The sequence below is a fragment of the Muscardinus avellanarius genome (genome assembly GCF_963383645.1).
Source record: "Muscardinus avellanarius genome assembly, chromosome: 2".
Taxonomy (NCBI): Eukaryota; Metazoa; Chordata; class Mammalia; order Rodentia; family Gliridae; genus Muscardinus; species Muscardinus avellanarius.
The window spans coordinates 146,797,166-146,819,428 of record NC_137787.1 but is presented as its reverse complement, the minus strand read 5'-3'; the positions used below and the strand labels follow the sequence as shown (position 1 = coordinate 146,819,428).

Genomic DNA, 22,263 nt, shown 5'->3' with positions numbered 1-22,263 from the left:
CCCTGTTTCCAAATATAAAACATAAAAATGGGTCTAAGAGTGAAGCCTGGAGGTAGAAGGCCCCTGGGTCCCATCCCCAGTACCACACACACAAAATAAATAAATAAATAAATAAATAAATAAATAAATAAAAGAATGCTGGTCGGTCCTGTCAGCAAGAGCAAGAAAGGGAGAATCAGCAAAAAGAAAAAAGAAAAAAAAAAGAAAAAAGAAGAAAAGAAAAAGAAAGGACAAACAAACCTAACCACCTTGTTTCTGGAAACTTTCTCCCGTACAGAGGCCCTTACGTGAACCCCGTCGGGCCGAGGTCCTCAGAGGTGCTAAACCTAGAGCCGGCCCACGCTGCTGAGTCAGGAGCCAGGAGCCGCAGCCCGCCCGCGCCCTGCCCCTCCGGCCTCCCGCCTGCGGCCCAGCCACCGCCGCCTCCCGCCGCCGAGCCGCCCCGCGCCGGCCGCCCTCACCCGGAAGTGCTGGGCGGGCGGGCTGGGGCGCTGGGCTCATCCCGGGAATCCCCCGCGCGGGCGCTCGCACGGAGCGCCTGGCCCCGCCCCGCCACGTCAGACCACGCCCTCGGACACGCCCCACCCAAGACTAGACACACTCCGCCACGCCCAGACCACGCCCCGCGGTGCTAGCCACGCCCCTGCCGTCCCAGCTGCGGGTACAGCAGCCTGTGCGGACGCCTGCGTCGGACCCTGCGGCGCGGCCAGGTAGGCCAGGTGGGCGGGGCGCTGCGCCTCCAGGTGAGTCGCTCGCGGCGTCGGGGTTCCAGACGCTCAGGGCGGGGGAACGAGGCTGCAAATTGCAGCCCAGCTCGCCGCCCACCGGCTGTGCATTGCAGCCTGGAGCGCAGAGGGGCATCTGCCGGTGGCGGGGTAGGCCTGTGGGACAGAAGGTGCCCGGTGGGCAGCTGGTGGTGGGTGGAGCTGCCTGGGCCGGTGCGGGCCGCGGGCTGCGCCCCCTTGAGCCCAGCACCGGTTGGAGGAACTGGGGCCGCGGCGTCCGGCAGAAAGTCTCACTGGGCAGAGGGAAGGCGGGCGGTCATCACCCTTTTGTGTAACTGGTGAGTGAACTTCCCCGGGAGCCCAGAGCGATGGGAAGCGGAGGTTGGAGGGCGGCAGGAGAATGTCAGGGGAAAATGGGGGGTCACCAAAGAGAGACCCACCTCCTGGCCTGGAGGGCTGGAGCTGAAGGTGAGAAAATGTGCACGAATAAGAAAGTAGAAAAACCACCTGGGAACCAGATTGCGGTCGCTTCTATGAAGTGCAGTGTAAATAAATACAGAGAAGTCTGTTAGTTACCTCAGCTCCAATCTCCACAGCAATGCGGCGTTCAGGTGCGGCACAGCTTAACCTGGGGAACCTAAAACCTCGGTGTTTGAGGGGAGAGGGCACCGAGTATAGTTTAAATATATACCATTTATGTTCAATAAAAAATTTGTTTTAAAAAAAAACCTCGGTATTTCATATGAGGTGCTGTGAACTAATATAGCAATAGATCAAGATTAATGATATATCTCATAGATCTACATCCTGTAATTTTAAGAGAGGACATGGTTTAAGTTGACAAATAATTTCCTAATTAAAATTTGCTATATAAAGAAAACAAATAGAAAACATGTTCTTCTGGCAAGATGTGTCCACACTCGGACAAAATGAATTAAAAGATGGTTTTGCTTTTTTTTTTTTTTTTGTGGTACTGGGGTTCCTGGAAACTACTTCCGGGCTACACTCCCAGACCTACTCTTTATATTTTTATTTGGAAACAGGGTCTCCTAAGCCAGCGCTGCTGGCTTCGAATCTGTGTGATGCTCCTGTCTCCGCCTCCCAAAGCGCGGGAATTACAAGCATGCGCCACCATGCCCGGCTACGATGGTTTTGCTTTAATTGTCATGTTTATAACTAATAGTGAGTTTGTTTTGCTGGCAGAGATCTACATTCACTATTTTTGGTTACTTCTTAGAGCAATACAATTACTTTTTTAAATCAAATTTCTGTTTAACTGTAAAAGATTGGTATAATTTTGCGTTCTTATTTATGCTAGTTTTTCTTTACAGGTGATTTATTTGACACAGAAATCTTCTTTGAAAACTTTGTATAGTACTGAAGATGGCAGAAGCAGTTTTGATTGATCTCTTTGGTTTGAAATTGAACTGTCAGAAAAGCTACCATCAGACATTACTGAAGACATTGAATACTGTCCAATACCACCATGCTGCTAGAGCTAAGTTCCTTTGCATAATATGTTGCAGTAACATCAGCTGTGAAAGGGATGGCAAACATGATAATTGTGAATTGGAAACAAACAATGGATTATTAGCTCTCTTGAGAGAATTTGAGACTGTTAGTAATCCCAGCATGGCTGCCTCTTTGTATACCATTAAGCAAAAAATTGATGAAAAAAATCTGAGCAGCATTAAGGTAATTGTACCTGTTCACAGGAAAACATTAATGAAGGCATTTATTGATCAACTCTTCACTGAGGTTTATAATTTTGAGTTTGAAGATTTACAGGTGTCTTTGAGGGATAGCCTTTTGAAACAGTCCACTGAAATAAACGTAATCACAGCTCATGAACTAGAAGAAATCCGAAATGAAGTAGAAACATATTTGAGAAGTCTGCCAGCACTGAAAGGAGAATTAACTATTATCACATCTCCATCCATCCCAGGTATATTCAGCACTCTATTGTTTTTGCTGTGTACATGAAAATCTAGCCCTTTCTTTAGAGGTCACTTGCCTCCTTTTAAACCTCACCCCTTTCTTTTGGTGACTCTTGTGGGTTTATTGTTTCTGACCATCAGTTGCAACATGGGAGTGACATAGATGGCCTAGTGGTTCAGGGGTGACAAGAAATGACTCCTTCAGAGTCACCATGAATAAACAAGTTTGCTCTATGCAAATTAAGCTTTAAGAAAAATCCTTCAGCCTTCCTTTACAAAGAGATTTATGACAATGAAAATCTTTCATTAAGAAGTTCTGAAATAGCCAGGCATAGTGGCTCATGCTTGTAATCCCAGCATTCAAGAGGCTGAGAATGGAGGATCGTGGTTCACTGACAGCCTCAGCTACTTAGGCCCTTTGCAACTCAGTGAAACCCTGTTTCAAAATAAAGAATAAAAAATAGGGCTGAGGGTGTAGCTCAGAGGTAGAATGCCCCTGGGTTCCATCCCCAGACCTGCCAAAAAAAAGCAAAGTTCAACTCATTGATACTTTCAGAGATTAAAATTTAAACTAGGTGTGTTGGTGCATGCCTGTAATCCCAGTGCCTGGGAGGCTGAGACAAGAGGATCACAGGTTTGAAGCCAGCTTCTAGCGAGTTTATCAGCAATTTAGGGAGACCTTGTTTCCAAATGAAATAAAATCAGTCTGAGGTTGTAGCTCAGAGTTAGAATGCCCCTGGTTCATTCCTTTCATCACCCAAAACAAACAAATAAAATAGTCAATCTTCCTTTTTGTCTAAGCACTATTTACTGTGAGCTCTATGCTGTTGGATATAACAAAGACAGATGAGACAGAAGATACCCTTTGAAGAGCAACAATCCCATAGGGAAGATAAAACAGCAGTATCTAGTAAGAACATATGGAGGTACAAAGTACTGTCAAAATTAGAGCCCCCAAATAAATGAGCACAAGTTGAAGTGATCAGGGGAGATCTAATGGAGAGACTAGCTTTTATAGTGCTTTGTAGTCTTTTGTAGAGCATCTTTAAATCTTTATTACTTATCTTTAACAGATATTTTCATACATGGATTTACTACGAGAACAGGTGGAATATCTTATATACCAACTCTTAGTTCATTCAATCTCTTCAGTAGTTCGAAACGGAGAGATCCCAAGGTAGTTGTTCAAGAAAATCTGCGTAGGTTGGCAAATGCTGCAGGTTTTAATGTGGAGAACTTTTACCGAATAAAGGTAAAATTTTGTTTCATATTCTGGAAGTTCTGAAGTATATTTTTTACTCTGCCACTAACTTTATGGGTCTTAATTAAGCTATTTAATTTTGCTTCTATTATTGTATCTAAAAATGTAGAATAATTATGTGATTTTTTTTTAGATTTATACATCATAGCCCCCAAATCAATTCTATGATATGAATATATACTTCTATGACTATATACATTTTATCTAGAGACCCTCGATTTTAAAAGTATGGTTTTGGGTATAGAAGGAAATTTTCTGAATGGTAGATTATTTCCTAAATCAACACTAGGGAGAACTAGAGTCATCATTAAGAAGATAATATTTTGTTATTTATAGAATTCTAGCTCTACTTGAGTCTAGGAAAAGTAAAATTAACATTATTTGATAATTAACTTTCTTGGTAAAAAAGTTAAATTTTCACTTTATGAAAGGGCTACAAGTAGAAATTTACCCATCTCTAATGCAAGATGAACATGATAGACTATATTAAATTCTGAAATTTAATATATTTTTAATATAAATTTAATATATATTGAAAGGAAAACACACTTTCCTTTCAATAAAGCATACTGATATGTGGTCATTTATCATGTGTAGAAATATATTTATCAGAGTCCAGTAAGCTTACACTGGTTATATAATTTTGTGCTAAAATAAGTACTTTCAGAAAAGTTTATAGTATGGGAAATCTCATTATCAGAACACTTTTTAATCACACATCATTGTTATTAGACTGATCATGCCAATCAAGTCTGGATTATGGGAAAGAAGGAGCCTGAATCGTATGATGGAATAATCACAAATGAGAAAGGAGTTACAATAGCGGCTCTTGGTGCTGACTGTATACCTATAGTTTTTGCAGATCCTATCAAAAAAGCTTGTGGGGTTGCTCACTCGGGTAAGTATACTTAATTAAACATTTAGGATTTTACTAATTTTATAGTATAGGAAAATAATGTTTTCTGGTGGGCATGATAGACAAATGATTACATTACTTTGTGATAAGTGTAATGTTTAGAATGAGGATTATATACCCTTATTACAGGAGCAAGCAAAAAGAATATCTAAATCAAATTATATAAATCAGAGTAGACTTTCCAAAGGAGGTGGTACCTAGGTAGATACTAAGGAATCTATAGATTTGACTAAGTGCCAGTGTTTTTAAGCAAGGATATTTTAACATTTGGGGCAAGATAATCCTACAATGCAGGCAAAGTAGTTTGGCTCTTGAAATTCTTTGGTAGGATGGCACTGGAGATTGAACCTAGGGGCATTCTACCTCTGACCTACACCCCAGCCGTATTTTAATTTTATGTTGAAACAGGGTCTTGCTAGGTTGCTGAAGATAGCCTCAAACCTGAAATCTTCTTGTCTCAGTGTCCCAAGTACTGGGATTATAGGCATGTGCTACCATGCCTGGCTTGGCCCTTGAAATTCTTAGTGCTAGTAGAATCCCCAGTTATTGTAGTAACTAAACAGCAATCCCTCATGCTTTTCAAAACACTATCTAGGCCGGGCATGGTGGCTCCTGCTCATAATCCCAGCGCTTGGGAGGCTGAGGCAGGAGGATCACACAAATTCAAAGCTAGCCTCAGCTACTTAGTAAGGCTCTCAGCAATTTAGTGAGACCCTGTTTCCAAATAAAGTATAAAGTAGGTCTGGCAGTATAGCCCGGAGGTAGAAAAGCCCCTGGGTTCCTCCCTCAGTACCATTAAAAAACAAAACAAAACAAAAAAACACTACCTAGTGGCATAGTACTACCTCTTGTTGAAAATCTTTGAAATCCAGGCATCATGGAATAGGAATGTTAGTCATGTTGTAGAAAGGAGTTCACCCAGATACAGCAGTATGTTTAAAGGTAGAGAGTTAAGCAAAGCAAGACATTTTTGGAAATCTGAATTTAAGTAACTAAATATATTTAACTATTTGCTAAAATAAGAGCAAAGATAGATTTTTTATTTTTATGTGGATCATATTGAAAATTGCATACATTCAGACTATGCTTGGTGCCCTCTCCCACCCCGCATTTCCTCTTCCCCCTCCCAACAATGAGTGTCTAGGTTAACCATGCTACATTCATACTTTTAGACATATTTGAATGTAGCTCTTCCATTAATCAACCTAAGACTTCTTCGTTTCCTACCCTTTTTTTTCAGCTTTTATGAGTTTTCCCCTCCATTTTCTGGAGTCCCTCTGGTATTCCTAATAGACCCTAGTTTGGGCATATTAGAGAAAACACATATCCCTTCTTTTTCTGTGCTTGGCTGAGCTCACTTAACATAATGTTCTGCAGATCTTTCCATCTTCTTGTGAATTACATGATTTTGTTCTTCTTTATAGCTGAGTAGAATTCCATTGTGTGTATTTCCTATAATTTTTCAATCCATTCATCTGTTGATGGAGATCAACATCTGTTATTGGTTCCATATTTTGGCTATTACCAATTGTGCTGCTATGAACATGGATATGCATATGTTACTGTAATTCTCTGATTTCAACCCCTTTGGAAAGATACCCAGGAGTGGTGTAGTGGTATAGCTAGATCATATGGTGGATCCATTCCCAGTTTTCTAAGGAATCTCCACACTGATCTCCACTGAACTAGTTTGCACTCCCACCAACAGTGTAAAAGAGTTCCTCTTTCCCCACATCCTCTCCAGCATTTGTTGTTATTTTATTTCTTTATGCTTGCTACTCTGATTGGGGTTAGATGGAATCTCATAGTAGTTTTGATTTGCATCTCCCTAATGACTAATGATGTTGAACATCTTTTCCATATCTACTGGCCATTCATATCTCTTCTTTTGTGAAGTTCAGTTGCCCATTTCTTGATTGGGTTATTTGTTTTGCTAGTGTAGAGTCTTTTGAGCTCTTTGTATATTCTGGATATTAGTCCTCTAGAAGATAGATCTTTAGATGGTACATTGTATTAAGGTTGTGGAATTTTGTTTTCTGAAGGCATTTTAAAATTTAGGTTACTCAGTCATTACTATTTAATGTGGAAGAAGGAATAATCTTTTGAATTTATTTTTACTTGTAAATGTATTACTACTTTACTACAACAACTACTACTACTACTACTACTACTACTACTACTACTACTACTATTGTTATAGCAACACTATGATAATCAGGATAGTGTGTTACTTCCCAGTACTTGTGAGACTGACTGGCATATTTTTCTTTTGGCCTACTAAAATTAATGGAATTAGATGAGAAATCAGTCTTATTATATGACAATGCAAAAGGTATTTAAAGGTTGAATCTGAGTTCTTGGTTATAAAGAGGAAGTATCATTTGTTACTACTAAGGTTTTAAAATGTTTAGTTTCAAGATCCAAAGTTAAGTCTGGCATGGTGGCACAGGCTTATAATCTCAGAACTTGGGAGACTGAGATAGGAGGATCAGTTGAAGGTTCAAGGACAGCTTCAGCAAGTTAGTGAGACTGTTAGCAACCTAGCAAGACCTTGTTTCAAAACAGAAAATAAAGGGCTGGGGAGGTAGAATGCCCCTGGGTTCAATCCTTAGTAAAAAAAAAAAAATCCAAGTTTAAGTAGTTAAAGAAATTAAGCAAACTCTTTCAAGTCATTAATAAGTTGATCTTGAAATAAAATACAGTTATATGCTTTACCTACTTGATTTTTAATCAATTAGAGATGAATTATAAGTGAAAAGACAAAGAAGAAATCCAGAGAAAGAGACATTCATATATATATACAAAAACCTTGATACTATCTCTTTTTAGTTCAAAATACCTGTATCTGATTGCTTTCCTCTGAAAATCTGCCTACAGTTTTCAAAGGTCGTTCAAAATCACCATTTTAAAAATCCAACATGGTGTTTTTCTCTTTTTTTTTTTTTTTTTTTTTTGTGGGTCTGGAGATGGAATCCAGGGGCATTTGACCTCCGAGCTACACCCCCTGCCCTGTTTTGTTTTATTTTATTTTATTTTATTTTTTGAAACATGATCTCACTGAGTTGCAAAGAGCCTCACTAAGTAGCTGAGGCTGTCTGCAAACCACGATCCTCCAGTCTCAGCCTCCCAAATGCTGGGATTACAAGCATGCACCACCATGCCCAGCTTCCACATGTTTTTTTCTAAAGCCTTCTGTACCACATTGGTTATTGATATCTCATCCACTTACAGACTCGGCTAGAAATCTGACAGTTAATTATATTCTTTCCATAACCACATGTCTAGTGGATTGCCAGTGGAGGTTGAATTTCTGTCATCTAAATGTTTCTTGTTTCCATTATCTCAGTCTCTTTGATTGGAAAGACTGATCTCTGCATTTGAGTATTCCTCTTTAGAAGGCTATGCCTATGGAGTGCCATAGGAAAGAGTAAGAAAACTCTTTATTGGCCAGCTAAACCAGCTGAATCTAACTCACAATATAGAGAATGAGGGAAAAATAGAATATTCTTAGTTTTTTTGTCTTTGGCAACTGGATAAAAGAAGGAATGAAGGAAATGGTTTAATCTTAGAACTCCATGGGATCCAAAGGAGAGAAAGAGAAGTAAAAGTAGCAAAGGAGCAGTAGTCTGGGAAAATGGAGAAGTATGTGAAAAGAGGAATGAGATTTAAAATAGACTTAAGTGTAGAAAATGAGGGAGAGATGAAAACCACAAAACATTGCTGAAAGAAATTCAAGAAGAAATGAATGGGAAGAAATTCCATGTTCATGGATTGGAAGACTTCATATTGATAATATGTTAATTACTCAAAATGACCTTTGCTTTAATGTAGTCCCTAAAAAATCCCAAAGGCACTTTTTTCAGAAACAAAATTCTGAATAGTCAAAACAGTAATAATAAAGGAACACAGTTGGATGTCTCACACTGCCTGACTTAAAATTGTACTGCATACTGTGCCATAAAGAAAGAACAAAAATTATGTCATTTGCAGGGAAATGGATGGAACTGGAGAACATTAGATAAGTGAGATTAGTCAGTCACAAAAAGTAAAAAATTGGATGTTCTCCCTAATATGAAGAAGCTAGGGAGAAAAATGGGTCATAGGAGGAACTCTAAACAAAGAAGGAAAAACGTAGATGAGCAAATAAGGTGACCTAACTGAGGGGGATGGGAGGGGGAAGGTGGAAATTCCCTAATATACATGATGTAATTCATAAACAGCAAAGTCAACCACTTAACCAAACATGAGGGAGGAAGGAGGTAGGGGTTGAGGTGGGAAGTAGGGAAGGGCATACATACACACATCTACCCCATTATGATGTATGACTACAATGCACCAATAAAAAAATGTTTTACTGCAAAGCAATGGTAATCAAAACAGTGTGGTACTTCCCACTATGGAGGAGGCTGAAACAAAAGGATCACAGGTTCAAAGCCAACCTCACCAACTTAAGGAGATCCTGTGTAACTTAGCAAGACCCCGTTTGAAAATAAAAATACACAAAAATGGCTGAGGATGTAGCTTAGAGGTAGAATGACAATGGGTTCAATCCCTAATACAAAACAAACAGCATGGTATTTGTATGAATATATACATATAAACCAATGGAATAGAATAGGGAGCCCCAAAATAAACCTTGAGTATGATCAAATGTTTTTGAGCAAATGGGGAAAGGATAGTCTCTTTGACAAGTGAGACTGAGGAAATTGAATATCTGCCTTCAAAAGAATAATATTGTACCCTTACTTTACATCATAGTCAAAAGTTTATTCAAAGTGGATCAAAGATACAATGTAAAGTTAAAATTATAAAACTCAGAAAAAAATCAGTATAAATCATAATGAATTGGGCAGTGGTTAATTAGGTATTCAAAGCACAAGCAACAAATGTAAAAATAGATAAATTGAATTATTTAAATAAAAAATCTAAGCTGGGTGTGATGACACACACTAACAATACTAGTACTTGGGGGACTGAGACAGGAGCATTGCATGTTTGCAGCCAGCCTCAGCAACTTAGACCCACCACAATTTAGGCCCTGCTTCAAATAAAAAATAAAAGAGGGCTCAGGGTGTAGCTCAGACGTATAATGCCTCTGGGTTCAAACCCCAGCATCTCCCCAAAAATGCTACATCAATGGACACATGGACACAATGAAAAAGACAACTCATAGAATGGAAGAAAATACTGGCAAATAACATATCAGATAAGGGGTTAATATTCCAAACAAAGAACTTTTGCAGCTCAGCAATAAAAAACAAATGTGTTAAAAAAAAAAAAATGGGAAAGGTGCCGGGCATGGTGGTGCACACTTGTAATCCCTGTGCTTGGGAGGCAGACAGGAGGATCGCGCACATTCGAAGCCAGCCTCACTTGTTTAAGAGACCTTGTATCTAAATAAAAATATAAAAAATAGGTGCCTGGGTGTGTAGCCCAGAGGTAGAAGGGTTTCCAGGAACCCTAGTGGTATTTATTTATTTATGGTGGTACTGGAAGGTGGAACCCAGGGGCTTTTCTACTTCTGGGCTATATTCCCAGACCTATTTTTTATACTTTATTTGGAAACTTAGTGTTGCTGAGAGCCTCACTAAGTAACTGAGGCTGGCTTTCAACCTGTGCGATTCTCCTGTCTCAGCCTCCCAAGTGCTGGAATTACAAGCTTGCACCACCATGCCCAGTGTGATTTGTTTATTATTTCTGGACTTTGAAAAATATACAAACTGAATATGTTCATTTGTAACTTAGACATAAATTGAGTTTAAATTTTATGTTTTGATGTTTCTAATCTTTTTTTCTATTTTCCAGGCTGGAAAGGTACTTTGTTAGGTGTCGCTATGGCTACAGTGAATGCTATGATAGCAGAATATGGCTGTAGCTTGGAGGACATTATCGCTGTGCTGGGACCTTCTGTAGGACCTTGTTGCTTTACTCTTCCCAGGGAATCAGCACATGAATTTTATAACCTTCATCCTGCATGTGTGCGACTCTTTGACTCGTCAAACCCCTATGTTGACATCCGTAAAGCCACTAGGTCTGTTTGATTTTACTGTGGAACTGCAAATTTGATTATTGTTTCTATTTATAAAAGCAAATTATTTTAGAAATAGTAACTTCGAGGGTTGGGCGTGGTGGTGCACACTTGTAATCCCCGCCCTTGGGAGACTGAGACAGGAGGATCGCACAGGTTCGAAGCCAGCTTCAGCTACTTAATGAGGCTCTCAGCAAGTTAGTGAGAGCCTGTTTCCAAATAAAATATAAAATAGGTCTGGGAGTATAGCCTGGAGGTAGAAAAGCCCCTGGGTTCTACCCCTAGTACCCCCCCCCCAAAAAAAAGAGTAACTTTGAGAACAAATCAAATGGTAGCTACAAAGGTGTTTGATATATACACATACACAAAACTAAATATGGAAACTTTTCTTGTTTAAGTTCATGTAACAGAAAATTTCTTATATGGTATCTCTTATTGATTTAAAAGTAAAGAACGAGCTGGGCATAGTAGTCCATGCCTGTAGCCTGTAATCCCAATACTTGTAGGGCTGAGACAGGAGGATCACAGGTTCAAGGACAGCCTCATTAATAGTGAGACTCCCATAAACCTAGTGAGACCTTGTTTCAGAATAAAAATAAAATGGGGCTGGGGCTGTAGCTCAGATGTAGAATGCCCCTGAGCTCAATCCCCAATACCACAAAAAATAAAATAGATTTATAGATTTTTAAAAAGTGAAGAAGGAAATGGTTAGTCTTGAAAAATATCTCCTTAATTTCATATATAAAAGGGAGCATATACTTTATTTCACAGTCATTCCTCAGGTAAATTCTGAATATAAAAATTATCAGGAAACTGATACCTATTTTTGTGTGTGTGTGATGTTGGGGCTTGAGCCCAGGGGCATTCTACCTCTGAGTTATACCCCTAGCCCCATCTTTTCATGAGACAGGGTATCATTAAATTGTAGATGACCTCACGAAGTAGCTGAGGCTGGCTAAGAACCTGTGATTCTCCTGTCTCAGCCTCCCAAGTACTTACTAGACTTACAATTGTATGCCACCATGTCTGGCTCCCAGGAAGCTGATATTTAAAAATTACTCTTATTTAATTAACTGGAGGATTTTTTTTTAGCAAAATCATTATACCCACTTTCAAGTGAATAGTCACTCATCGAGTTTTTATAGTCCTATGCATTTGAATTCATGAAATTTTCTTTTCTATCTGTTGAAAATTATTCATCATTTCTAAAAGGAAAATTGATTTTAGATTTGAATTGTGTTTCTACTCCACTCATCAAAACCTTACTCAAATTCTGTGTCATTTAATAAATAAATAGAAAATATTGGAATTGATATAGAATAAGCATTGCTAATTTTCATTCATATTTCATATCATAATATGTTTGTGGAAAAAAAATTTCTGTGTAAAATCTAGTTCATGGGAGGAAAGGAGAGAAGAGGGTAAGAGGACTATAAAGCATACTCTGTCTAAACCAAATGAATCTTGTCTAAAAATACCCTAGTACCTTGAGAAAATTTTTCGTAACTAAGCACTTCATTTTTATTATAAAATTCTCTATCCAAGACTTGTTTACAGAATAATATGGAAGTTTGTATGATTTATTTGTGAACTTAGATGATAAAACGTATCATTTCCTTCCTACTCCATGTTGTATAAACGAATAACAATTTGTGTTGTTCAAAGCAGATATTTCTGGAATGCTCTCACACCAATATCCATAGTTTATTCATATTGCTTCAGCTATTGGTAGAATAAACTCTTGATATGTTTTGAAACCTCTTTATCCTCAGGATTCTTCTAGAACAAGGAGGAATTCTTCCACAGAATATTCATGACCAGGACCAAGATCTCAACCTCTGTACATCCTGCCATCCTGACAAGTTCTTCTCCCATGTCCGTGATGGCCTTAATTTTGGTACACAGATCGGCTTCATATCGATTAGAGAATGAGGTATAAGGTTCTTCTCTCTCCAATAACTCTTCTCTCCATTCTCTTTCTCTGGCTCTCTCCCTCTCCTTTCTTTCTCTCCCTTCCTCATCCTTTCAGCCTTTCCCTCAACTCATTAAAAATTAATTTTATCCTGTATTTCTATAAGAAGAATTAATTTTCTAAATTCTTTATAAGACTATAAAGATAGAAAAACATTTTCAGTAATAAGCTTTTGTCATAAAGATTAACTATTTTCCTAGTTAGTGAAGAATTGTCAGGCTTAATTTTTAAGTACAAAATAAAATAATCTTTGCAAAATACTGTAGTCTTTTATCTCTACTATATACCTGACATCTGTATACCTTTATATCCTTTTTTAATTTTGAGGATATATCTTTGCATAATGATTCTAAATTTTAGAATAAGAAGTCCACACATTTGTGAATTGGCCTAGTTTTCATCTGGATTTCCAACTGTTATCTATAGTAGAGTTTACCAAATTTTTCTTTAAAGGGCCAGATAGTAAATATTTTATGCTTTGTGGGACATACAGTATTTGTTGCAAATACTTAACACTGCCATTGCAGAGCAGAAGCAGACATAATACAGAAATGAATGAGTATGACCTTGTGCCAGTTAAACATTTTTTTAAAAAACCAGGTGAGGGGCCACATTTGACTTACTGATTATAGTTTGCTGGCACCTCATTTACAATCATAGAGTAAGAAAGTACAATTGCATCAAAAGAGAATTTATATTAATAGAGTTTTTAGAGTTATACAAAAATGTTTTATGATGGTGATTTAACATTACCTCTTTGGCATGTATACAATTTTTCCCAAATATCATTCCCTAAGACTCCGACCCGCAGGGGCTTAGAGAACGACACAGACACCTCTTCAGCTGAAATATGAATTCTTCTTTAATGGATCCTTAATATGTCTCTTCTTCATATGTCTCTCAATATATCTAATATGTCTAATATGTCTGACAATGCGTACAACAAGCACAATATATATCAGCATCATAATCCCTCCCTCTGTTCCCTACCAACCCCAAGCTTCCCACGGCTAGGGCATGCACATTTCTGACTCTCTCATAGGCAGGCTGGTGGTAGCTGCGTCACTGATCATTCTGCAGGCACATAGCATGGCACACTGCGCATGCTCAAGGAGACGTCCATCTTGTGAGTCTCATGACTTGGCTGCAAGCCTAGGCGCCATCTTGAATCCACGCTGGCAACAAGCCTGGGTGCCATCTCTGTCTAGCCGAGTGGGCCCCGACATCTCCCCCTTTTTGTTTTATTAAAATAAGGCTCGGGATCGTGCCTGTCTTAGGTTGCCGACCCTCAAGGACCATTCTTACCCGTCATTGGGAGAACAATAGCATGATTGTTTCCCTGTCTTAGGTTGATATGGTCCCGGGGACGATCTTACCCGTCACTGACTACCGATCCAGCATACTGAGCCATACGTGGGGAGATGAGCCAGCTTCAAGGGCTGCCATAGCTTGCACCAATATGCGCTGTTGTTGCAGTGTGTGTTGTCGAGTTCGCCTGATATATCCAATCAGGAAACAGCATGCTACCACCAGCAAGAATGCCCAGAATGCCATGCCACCCCAATCTTTTAAGAAACCCAATGTTCCATGTATCAAGTCCATCCATTGTTGTACTGTGACGACTTCTACACGGGTAGAATTAATTGCAACGATGGACGCTCGAAGCTCAATCATGGTGTGTTCAAATTCATGGCTCCAAGTCCCTAGAAGAATCTTGCTTAATTGCCGAGACAAATTGCCTGCATGGGAGAAATTTTGATACTGCACATATGTTATACATAATCCAGATAACTTATGAATACATGGTACCATGGCCATTTGCCCTAGAATGTCAACCTGTTTTTGTAACAGGTCTACTCTTTGATTTACCATTAATATGCCAGCTTTAAGTTGTCCATTTATTTGAGCTTGCTGAGCCATGGCAGTAGCCGCATGTGAGGATAGGGCATTCATAGTGGCTGTAGTATTTATAGACGTTGCCAAAGCGGCAGCAGCTGTAACTGCCACGGTCACAGAGGCCACAATTACAGCAATAAGAGCAGAAATTCCAAAATCTCTCTTTTCTCGGTTCAGCAAAACTGGAAGGGAATTTACATCCACTCTTATTGGCCAAGGAACTGCTATAGGCAGTCGCATTACTACTGCCCAAGGGTGCATAGAAGCATTCCAGCAGAAAGTTAGAAAATAGGTATCAATAAAACAACCTAGACTATCATTAACCAAGGAACTATTAGAAACAAGCCAAAAAAATGGAGTAGTTACACAAACAGGAGTGGGTCCAAATGGGAGTTGTGGTCCCATTGAACAATTTACTTTGACGCTATCCTCAAAAGTATCGGAAAAATTCTGAGAATAGCTGCAATTTTTTACAGTTCCCCCTGAAATCATAGACATAGCTGTTATATCAGTACAACCTCCTGCTATCACACAGAGAAGCCAAATATTAAAAGGATTGGGCGGTTTATACTGTATAGGATTTTGATATGTATAATTATATCCTGCCCAAGTATGATTGCGTATAGTAGATATGCCTGGAGAAAAACTTAAATCATAGCCTGAAGAGGCCCAGACTACCTTAGAGTCTTGGCAATCAGTCCACTTAAATGGCCAGCTACGTGGGCTATAACATTTTGGAGCCCACCGCGGCTGCAAAGGAGCTGTTTTATTTTCGGGATGTCCATATCTAGAAAATGCTAAAGGAGCATATCCTTCTAAAACAGTAACATTTCCTATGGGACTGGAATCATTAAATGGCTGAAATTTTCCCATAGTCTGATTATATAACTGTACACATGGATTAGGACTATCATAGGTATCATACAAAATTTTATTAGCATAAAAACATAAACTGCCATTTAAAGTTATATTAAAAAATGCATAAGGCCTAATTTCTTCATCAAAGGGAATCCAGGGCAAATTTAAGGAACTATTGGTCGTAAAGAACCGAGGAAAAATGGTGGCAGTGGTAGATACAGGTAAAGGAAGAGGGAAAGCAGAAATAATTCCCCAAAGATCTTTTTCACCCATTCCAATGTTGAACATTACCAACAGAGTTAGCCATATCCATTTGTCGCTTGGCATCTTCCATTGGTTCCTGTACATGGCGCACCAATCTTTCAGGAACCCAAATCGGCAAGTCTTTGTCCTGTGGGAAAACACACACCGACCCTCGACCCCACGTTAGCACTGCATCCAGACCATTCCATGCTCCTGTAAGAATATCTTTCCACATTGCTTGCCCTGCATAGCACTCATGAGGCCTGTAATGTCTTTCCGCTGCTGTTCGTCCATTGGCATCCAGCGTTAAAAAATTTAGAATAAATAATATAAAATTTAGTTTATCTTTTGGTGTGGTCCATTGAGCCCCTATTCCCCCTTTTTGTTTTATTAAAGTAGATTTAATAGTGGCATGGGCTCGTTCTACTATGCCTTGGCCCTGTGGATTATATGGTAATCCATGATTTAATTGTATAGCCATTTGGGCACAAAAATGAAAAAATCTCTGAGAAACATAAGCAGGTCCATTATCAGTTTTAATGTGGTGAGGGATGCCCCAGGCAGCAAAAGCCTGCAGACAATGGGAAATTACATGTTGGGCCTTTTCTCCAGTATGAGCAGAGGCAAAGATAACTCCGGAACATGTATCCACGGAAACATGTACATATTTAAGAGAGCCAAATTCAAGAACATGTGTGACATCCATTTGCCATAGGTGAAGAGGTCGCAAACCTCGAGGATTTACTCCTGTAGTAGGCTGTGGCAATAATGTCAAACAATTTTTGCATTGCAATACAATGCGTCGAGCTTGTTCTTTAGTGATTTTAAATTTCAGTCTCAGCGTTTGGGAATTTACATGAAATTTATTGTGAAATTCTTGAGCCTGTAAAACTTTGTCTTCATTTGAAAAAATAAGTACAGTTTGAGTATGAAAATCTGCAATAGCATTGCCTTCAGCAAGCGGTCCAGGAAGTCCTAAATGAGCTCGTATGTGGGTTGCATAGAAGGAACATTTTCGGTTCCAAATATATTGTTGTAACTTAGCCAGTAATAAAAGAATAGTAGATTGTCCCTTAATATGTCCTACACATTCAAGGCTATTAAGTGCCTGTACATATAAGCTATCTGAAATTAAATTGAATGGAGCGAAATCATAGAGCATAAATACTTGAATCACTGTCAAAATCTCTACTGCCTTTGCTGATGAATGGGGAAAAAGAAAAGTTTGTGGATCTGAGCCTTCTTTGAATATCACTCCCATACCTCCTTTGGATCCATCTGTAAAAATATTTGGCGCTCCAGCAATCGGTGCAGATCGAGTGATTTTAGGAAAAATAATAGGATGAGCCAAAACAAACCTGAGCCATGGATGTTGTGAATAATGATTATCGAATTGTCCTGTGGCCATTACATGGACAATGGCCCAGTCAGAATTGGTGGCAGCTAGAGTGGCAAGCTGTTCTTTAGTATATGGAGTGATGATAAAATCAGGCTGCATTCCAAATGCAGTCAGAGTTGCCTTTAATGCCTTAATAATTATTTGTGCAACACAGGCTGGATACCATGGCAACACTTTTTGTGAGAATGAGGGAGGTGTACCCACATTATGGGACCCTCTTGCCACAACACTCCAGTGGGTGTGAGATCTGTGGTAAGAATACATAAGAGCAGTTTTTTCTGATAATCTATACGATCTACTTGTGCTTCAGATAATCTTTCCTCTACGAGTTTAATACATGCTCGTGCCTCAGGTGTTAATGATCGTGAAGAAAATAAATCTGAATCCCCTTTTAGCAAATCAAACAAAGGTTTAAGGTCGGCATTACTAAGTCTGCAATATGGTCGAATCCAGTTTATATCCCCTAGAAGTTTTTGGAAATCATTTAAAGTTTGTAAATTGTTCACCCTCAAGCTAACCTTAAGAGGACGAATAATAGTATCTTCTAATTTGGTGCCAAGGTATTGTTTAACATTTCTTTGTTGTATTTTTTTCTGGAGCTATAATTAAATTCCATTGTTTAAGACATAGTATAGTTTTTATAAGCATATCATTTAGAATTTCTGGGGTTTTAGCACATAATAAAATATCATCCATATAATGACAAATCATGGAAGAAGAAAATTCTTTTCTAATAGATTGTAGGGCTTTATCTACATATATTTGGCACAACGTGGGACTATTAGCCATACCCTGTGGTAGTACTGTCCATTCATATCTTTGATCCACCTGCTAATGATTAATGGACGGTATTGTAAAAGCAAATCGAGGGGTATCTGCAGGATGCAGTGGAATAGAGAAGAAGCAGTCTTTGATGTCCAACACAACAGTGGGCCAATTGGCAGGGAGGGCCAGTATAACTGGTAGCCCCAATTGCACTGGTCCCATGATCTCCATACTGTTATTTACTGCTCGGAGATCATGTAACAATCTTCATTTACCTGATTTCTTTTTGATAACAAAAATAGGTGTATTCCATGGAGATGTGGAGGACTGTAAATGTCCTGCCAATAACTGCTCCTGTACCAGTTCGTGTGCTGCTGTAACTTTTTCTTTAAGAAGGGGCCACTGAGAGACCCACACTGGCACATCTGTTTTCCATTTAATCTTTAATTGTTCAGTGGCCCCATAGAAAAACCCAGTCCTCTTTTATCTTTGGGATTATTTCTTCCCATCATGGGAACAGGGGACTTTCGACGTTGTTCAAATCGGCCAAGCCCACCTGTCCCTGAATAGCCTGCATTATGCATAAGTTGTTGACTTTGATGGCTATATACAGATTCAGTAGTCAATTTTACTCCCATTTGTTGCAGTACATCTCGTCCCCACAAGGATACAGGAAGCTCCAGAACAAAAGGTTGGAATGTCCCTGAATGACCTTCTTGATCTGCCCAATTAAGGTGAACAGCACTGCAGCTTGGACTATTTGCATATCCTAACCCCTTAAGTAATTGATCTGTCTGTTGTAATCCCCAATCTTTTGGCCATTCAGATAATCTAATGATACTACGGTCTGCACCTGAGTCCAAGAGACCCCAAAAAGAGACTCCCTGTATGGTGAGTTGACACATGGGACGTGACCCCATGTCCATAGTAAGCCGTGCTCCAGGAGGACCTGTAGAACCAAAGCCCTTATCTTTTCTTGCCTGTCTTTGGCTAGGAAAAAGAGAATGTTTACTAGGCAACAGAATTATCTGAGCAATTCGGTCTCCATCATTTATAACAGAAATCCCACGAGGGGAAGAAACTAATATTTTCACATTGCCCATATAGTCCTGGTCAATAACTCCTGGATGCACCACTAGACCCGATAAGGTAGTGGAACTTAGGCCTAGAAGCAGTCCTACAGTATTAGAAGGAAGGGGTCCATGAAAATCTGAATCTACTTTTTGAACTCCCATTTCAGGGGTTAATATGAGTCGGGCGGTGGCACAGACGTCCAATCCTGTACTCCCTGGGGTTGCTCTATGTATGGTGGGAGAGGCTGCTGAAATCGAGGCACCTGCCTCATCTGTGGTCCTGCGTTCCCTGTCTCCTATTGAATTGCCCCATATATTTGAGGGCCCTGAGGCACAGGGCCCCTCTGCCCGTTTTTTGGCCTAGCATTTGATTGTGGTGGAGGAAGAGGCTTTCCATCTACATCCCACCGAGATCTGCACTCTACAGCCCAATGGTTGCCTTTTCTACATCGAGGACACAAATTGGGAATCATCTGGGCCTGTTTAGAGGATGCTCCAGAATTAGTTTGTATACAATCTCTTTTTAAGTGTCCTGGTTGACCACATCGGAAACAATTCCCTGAACTGCCTCTCTGCTTTTGATTATAAGGCTTGCCCTGCAACCCAGCAACAATGGCAGCAGCTATGGCTTGTCCTTGTATGACAGAGTCAGTTATGTCTCTGCATACCTTGAGCCATATTTCTAGGCCCTTATTTTTATAGGGACGTATTGCATCCCGACAAGGTTTATTGGCTTGCTCATAAGCTAGCTGTTTAATCAATGGCATGGCAGCGTCCACATCAGGGAAAACCCGAGAAGCAGTTTCCACAAGCCGTGATAAAAAATCAGCAAAAGGCTCATTGGGTCCTTGAGTAACTTTTGACAGACTGGCTCCTAAATTACCTGTCCCTGATAACATCCTCCATGCCCTTAATGCTGCTTGATTAATCTGCCCATACACCTGCTGTGGGTACCCATTTTGATTATTAGCAAATGGTCCTTGTCCCATTAGCATATCCAAATTCCAAGCAGGTTTCCCTGTCTGAGCATTAACACGAGCTTGATCAGAGCAATATTCTATATAGGCTGACTTCCAATTAAGATAGGCTCCACCAGACAACACAGCCCTGCACAAATTTGTCCAATCACTTGGAGTCATGGAGTACCTTTCAAAGGATTCTACCAGTGACAAGGTAAATGAAGCCTGCACTCCATATGTGGACACAGCTTCTTTTAATCTTTGAACAACCTTCCAATCTAATGGCTCATGATACCTTTGCTGATTCTGGTCAAGAAACACAGGAAATGCTCCTGGTGTAGGCAAAATCTCTGCCCACGGACTAGCCTCAGATGTCTTCCGCCTATCAGACTTCCCTTTCTCAGTAAGATATGGCGGTGGACTAGGAGAGGGAGGGGGAGGAGCGGAAGGTTCAGGATGTTTCTTTTTTCTGTTATAAGACATTTGGAACCTGCGCCAAGATTCTAACAAAGCTTCTTCCTCCTTATCTCTTTCTGGTGGAACAGGCCATGTCTCTTATTCCTCGGAGGAATCAGAGGAGTTGCTTTCAGAGGACTCCTCGTCCCTGTGAGAATCTGCCTGTTGACCTTGCTCTGAAATCTCTTCTTTTGCTTCCTCTAAAGCATTAGAGCCTTCAGCCAGAACTTGACGATACCTTCCTGTTTTATCTGTCAGGCATGCTTTAATTAAACTCCAGATAGCCAATGTCCCAGGTGGGAGAGCCCCTTCGGCCTTAAGAAGATCCTGACCAAGACGTTTCCACTGAGAAATGTTAACATGTCCTTCTTCCAAAAACCATGGAGCTACTGCTTTAACTGTGCTAAGAAAATTTTCTAAAGTGGCTGCTTTCACTTTCACTCCTCCCTTAGACAGAATGTTACAAAGAGCCTCTTTGACCTTCATGGTAGCAACCTTAGACCTCATGATAAGTTTTACTTTGTCACAAACTCCTACACCCCTATCGTCGCAATCTCCTGCGAGCCTATCGTCGCAATCTCCTGCGAGCCTATCGTTGTAATCTCCTGCGAGCCTATCGTCGCAAATTCCTGCGAACCTTTACAGCGCTGTCCCTTGCTTATCCGCGAGCCTTATCTTATTTTGTCGCTTACCTGCGAACTTTTTGCTACGTTGTTTTTCCTGGGTTTCGGCGCCACTTATCGTCCCCTAAGACTCCGACCCGCAGGGGCTTAGAGAACGACACAGACACCTCTTCAGCTGAAATATGAATTCTTCTTTAATGGATCCTTAATATGTCTCTTCTTCATATGTCTCTCAATATATCTTATATGTCTAATATGTCTGACAATGCGTACAACAAGCACAATATATATCAGCATCATAATCCCTCCCTCTATTCCCTACCAACCCCAAGCTTCCCATGGCTAGGGCATGCACATTTCTGACTCTCTCATAGGCAGGCTGGTGGTAGCACAAGGTGCTGCATCACTGATCATTCTGCAGGCATGTAGCATGGCACACTGCGCATGCTCAAGGAGACGTCCATCTTGTGAGTCTCATGACTTGGCTGCAAGCCTAGGCGCCATCTTGAATCCACGCTAGCAACAAGCCTGGGTGCCATCTCGGTCCAGCCGAGTGGGCCCCGACACCCAAAGGATAACTTTTAAATGAATTAATATTTTAGCCTTTATAATTAACTTTTGTTATATAAAAATTAATAGACTTTGTGATTCTTACCTTAATATTTTAATAGCATTAGTAAAGGTCTCATTCTTTTTCTGTGTGTTTTACAGATACTTGACTGGATTTTTTTGCATAATTGTTTCCTGAAAACTGGCTGCAAGAGAGAAATTTAGCTGCTTGAAATATGTAAATCCAAGATGATTACAATGGATAATATAACCAAAACCAAATGATACACATTTAATTTTAATGATAACCAACAAAAGTTGGTATGCCATTTTACACATGAGAATGATTCTTAGTTTGCCATCAGGAATAGGTCTGTTCAGTTCAGTATTTATTGGATACTGTCTATTGGTCAGGTACTGTGTTAAGCATAAGTTAATCAAAATAACTAGACGTAGTGGCTCACACTTGTAATCCTAGCACTAGGGAGGCTGAGACGGGAGGATCTGGGCTCATAACCAGCCTCAGCTACTTAGGCTCTCCACAACTTAGTGAGACCCTGTTTCAAAATAAAAAATAAACAATCAAGTGGGGAGTGTAGCTTG

General features: G+C 39.9%; 1 protein-coding gene across 2 annotated transcripts; it reads left to right on the top strand.

Moving 5' to 3' along the window:
* Positions 1 to 2,108: 2,108 nt before the first annotated feature.
* Positions 2,109 to 21,859, top strand: LACC1 (laccase domain containing 1; the record flags this gene model as incomplete). Of its 2 annotated transcripts, none has more annotated exons than XM_080689658.1 (5): positions 2,109 to 2,670; positions 3,736 to 3,914; positions 4,656 to 4,821; positions 10,645 to 10,870; positions 21,823 to 21,859. In XM_080689658.1, the coding sequence occupies 5 exons, from the start codon at positions 2,109 to 2,111 to the stop codon at positions 21,857 to 21,859; spliced, it is 1,170 nt and encodes a 389-aa protein (XP_080545784.1). The 2 variants fall into 2 exon arrangements, with proteins under 2 accessions (XP_080545784.1, XP_080545783.1); XM_080689657.1 differs by lacking the exon at positions 21,823 to 21,859 and adding an exon at positions 12,640 to 12,799.
* Positions 21,860 to 22,263: the final 404 nt, after the last annotated feature.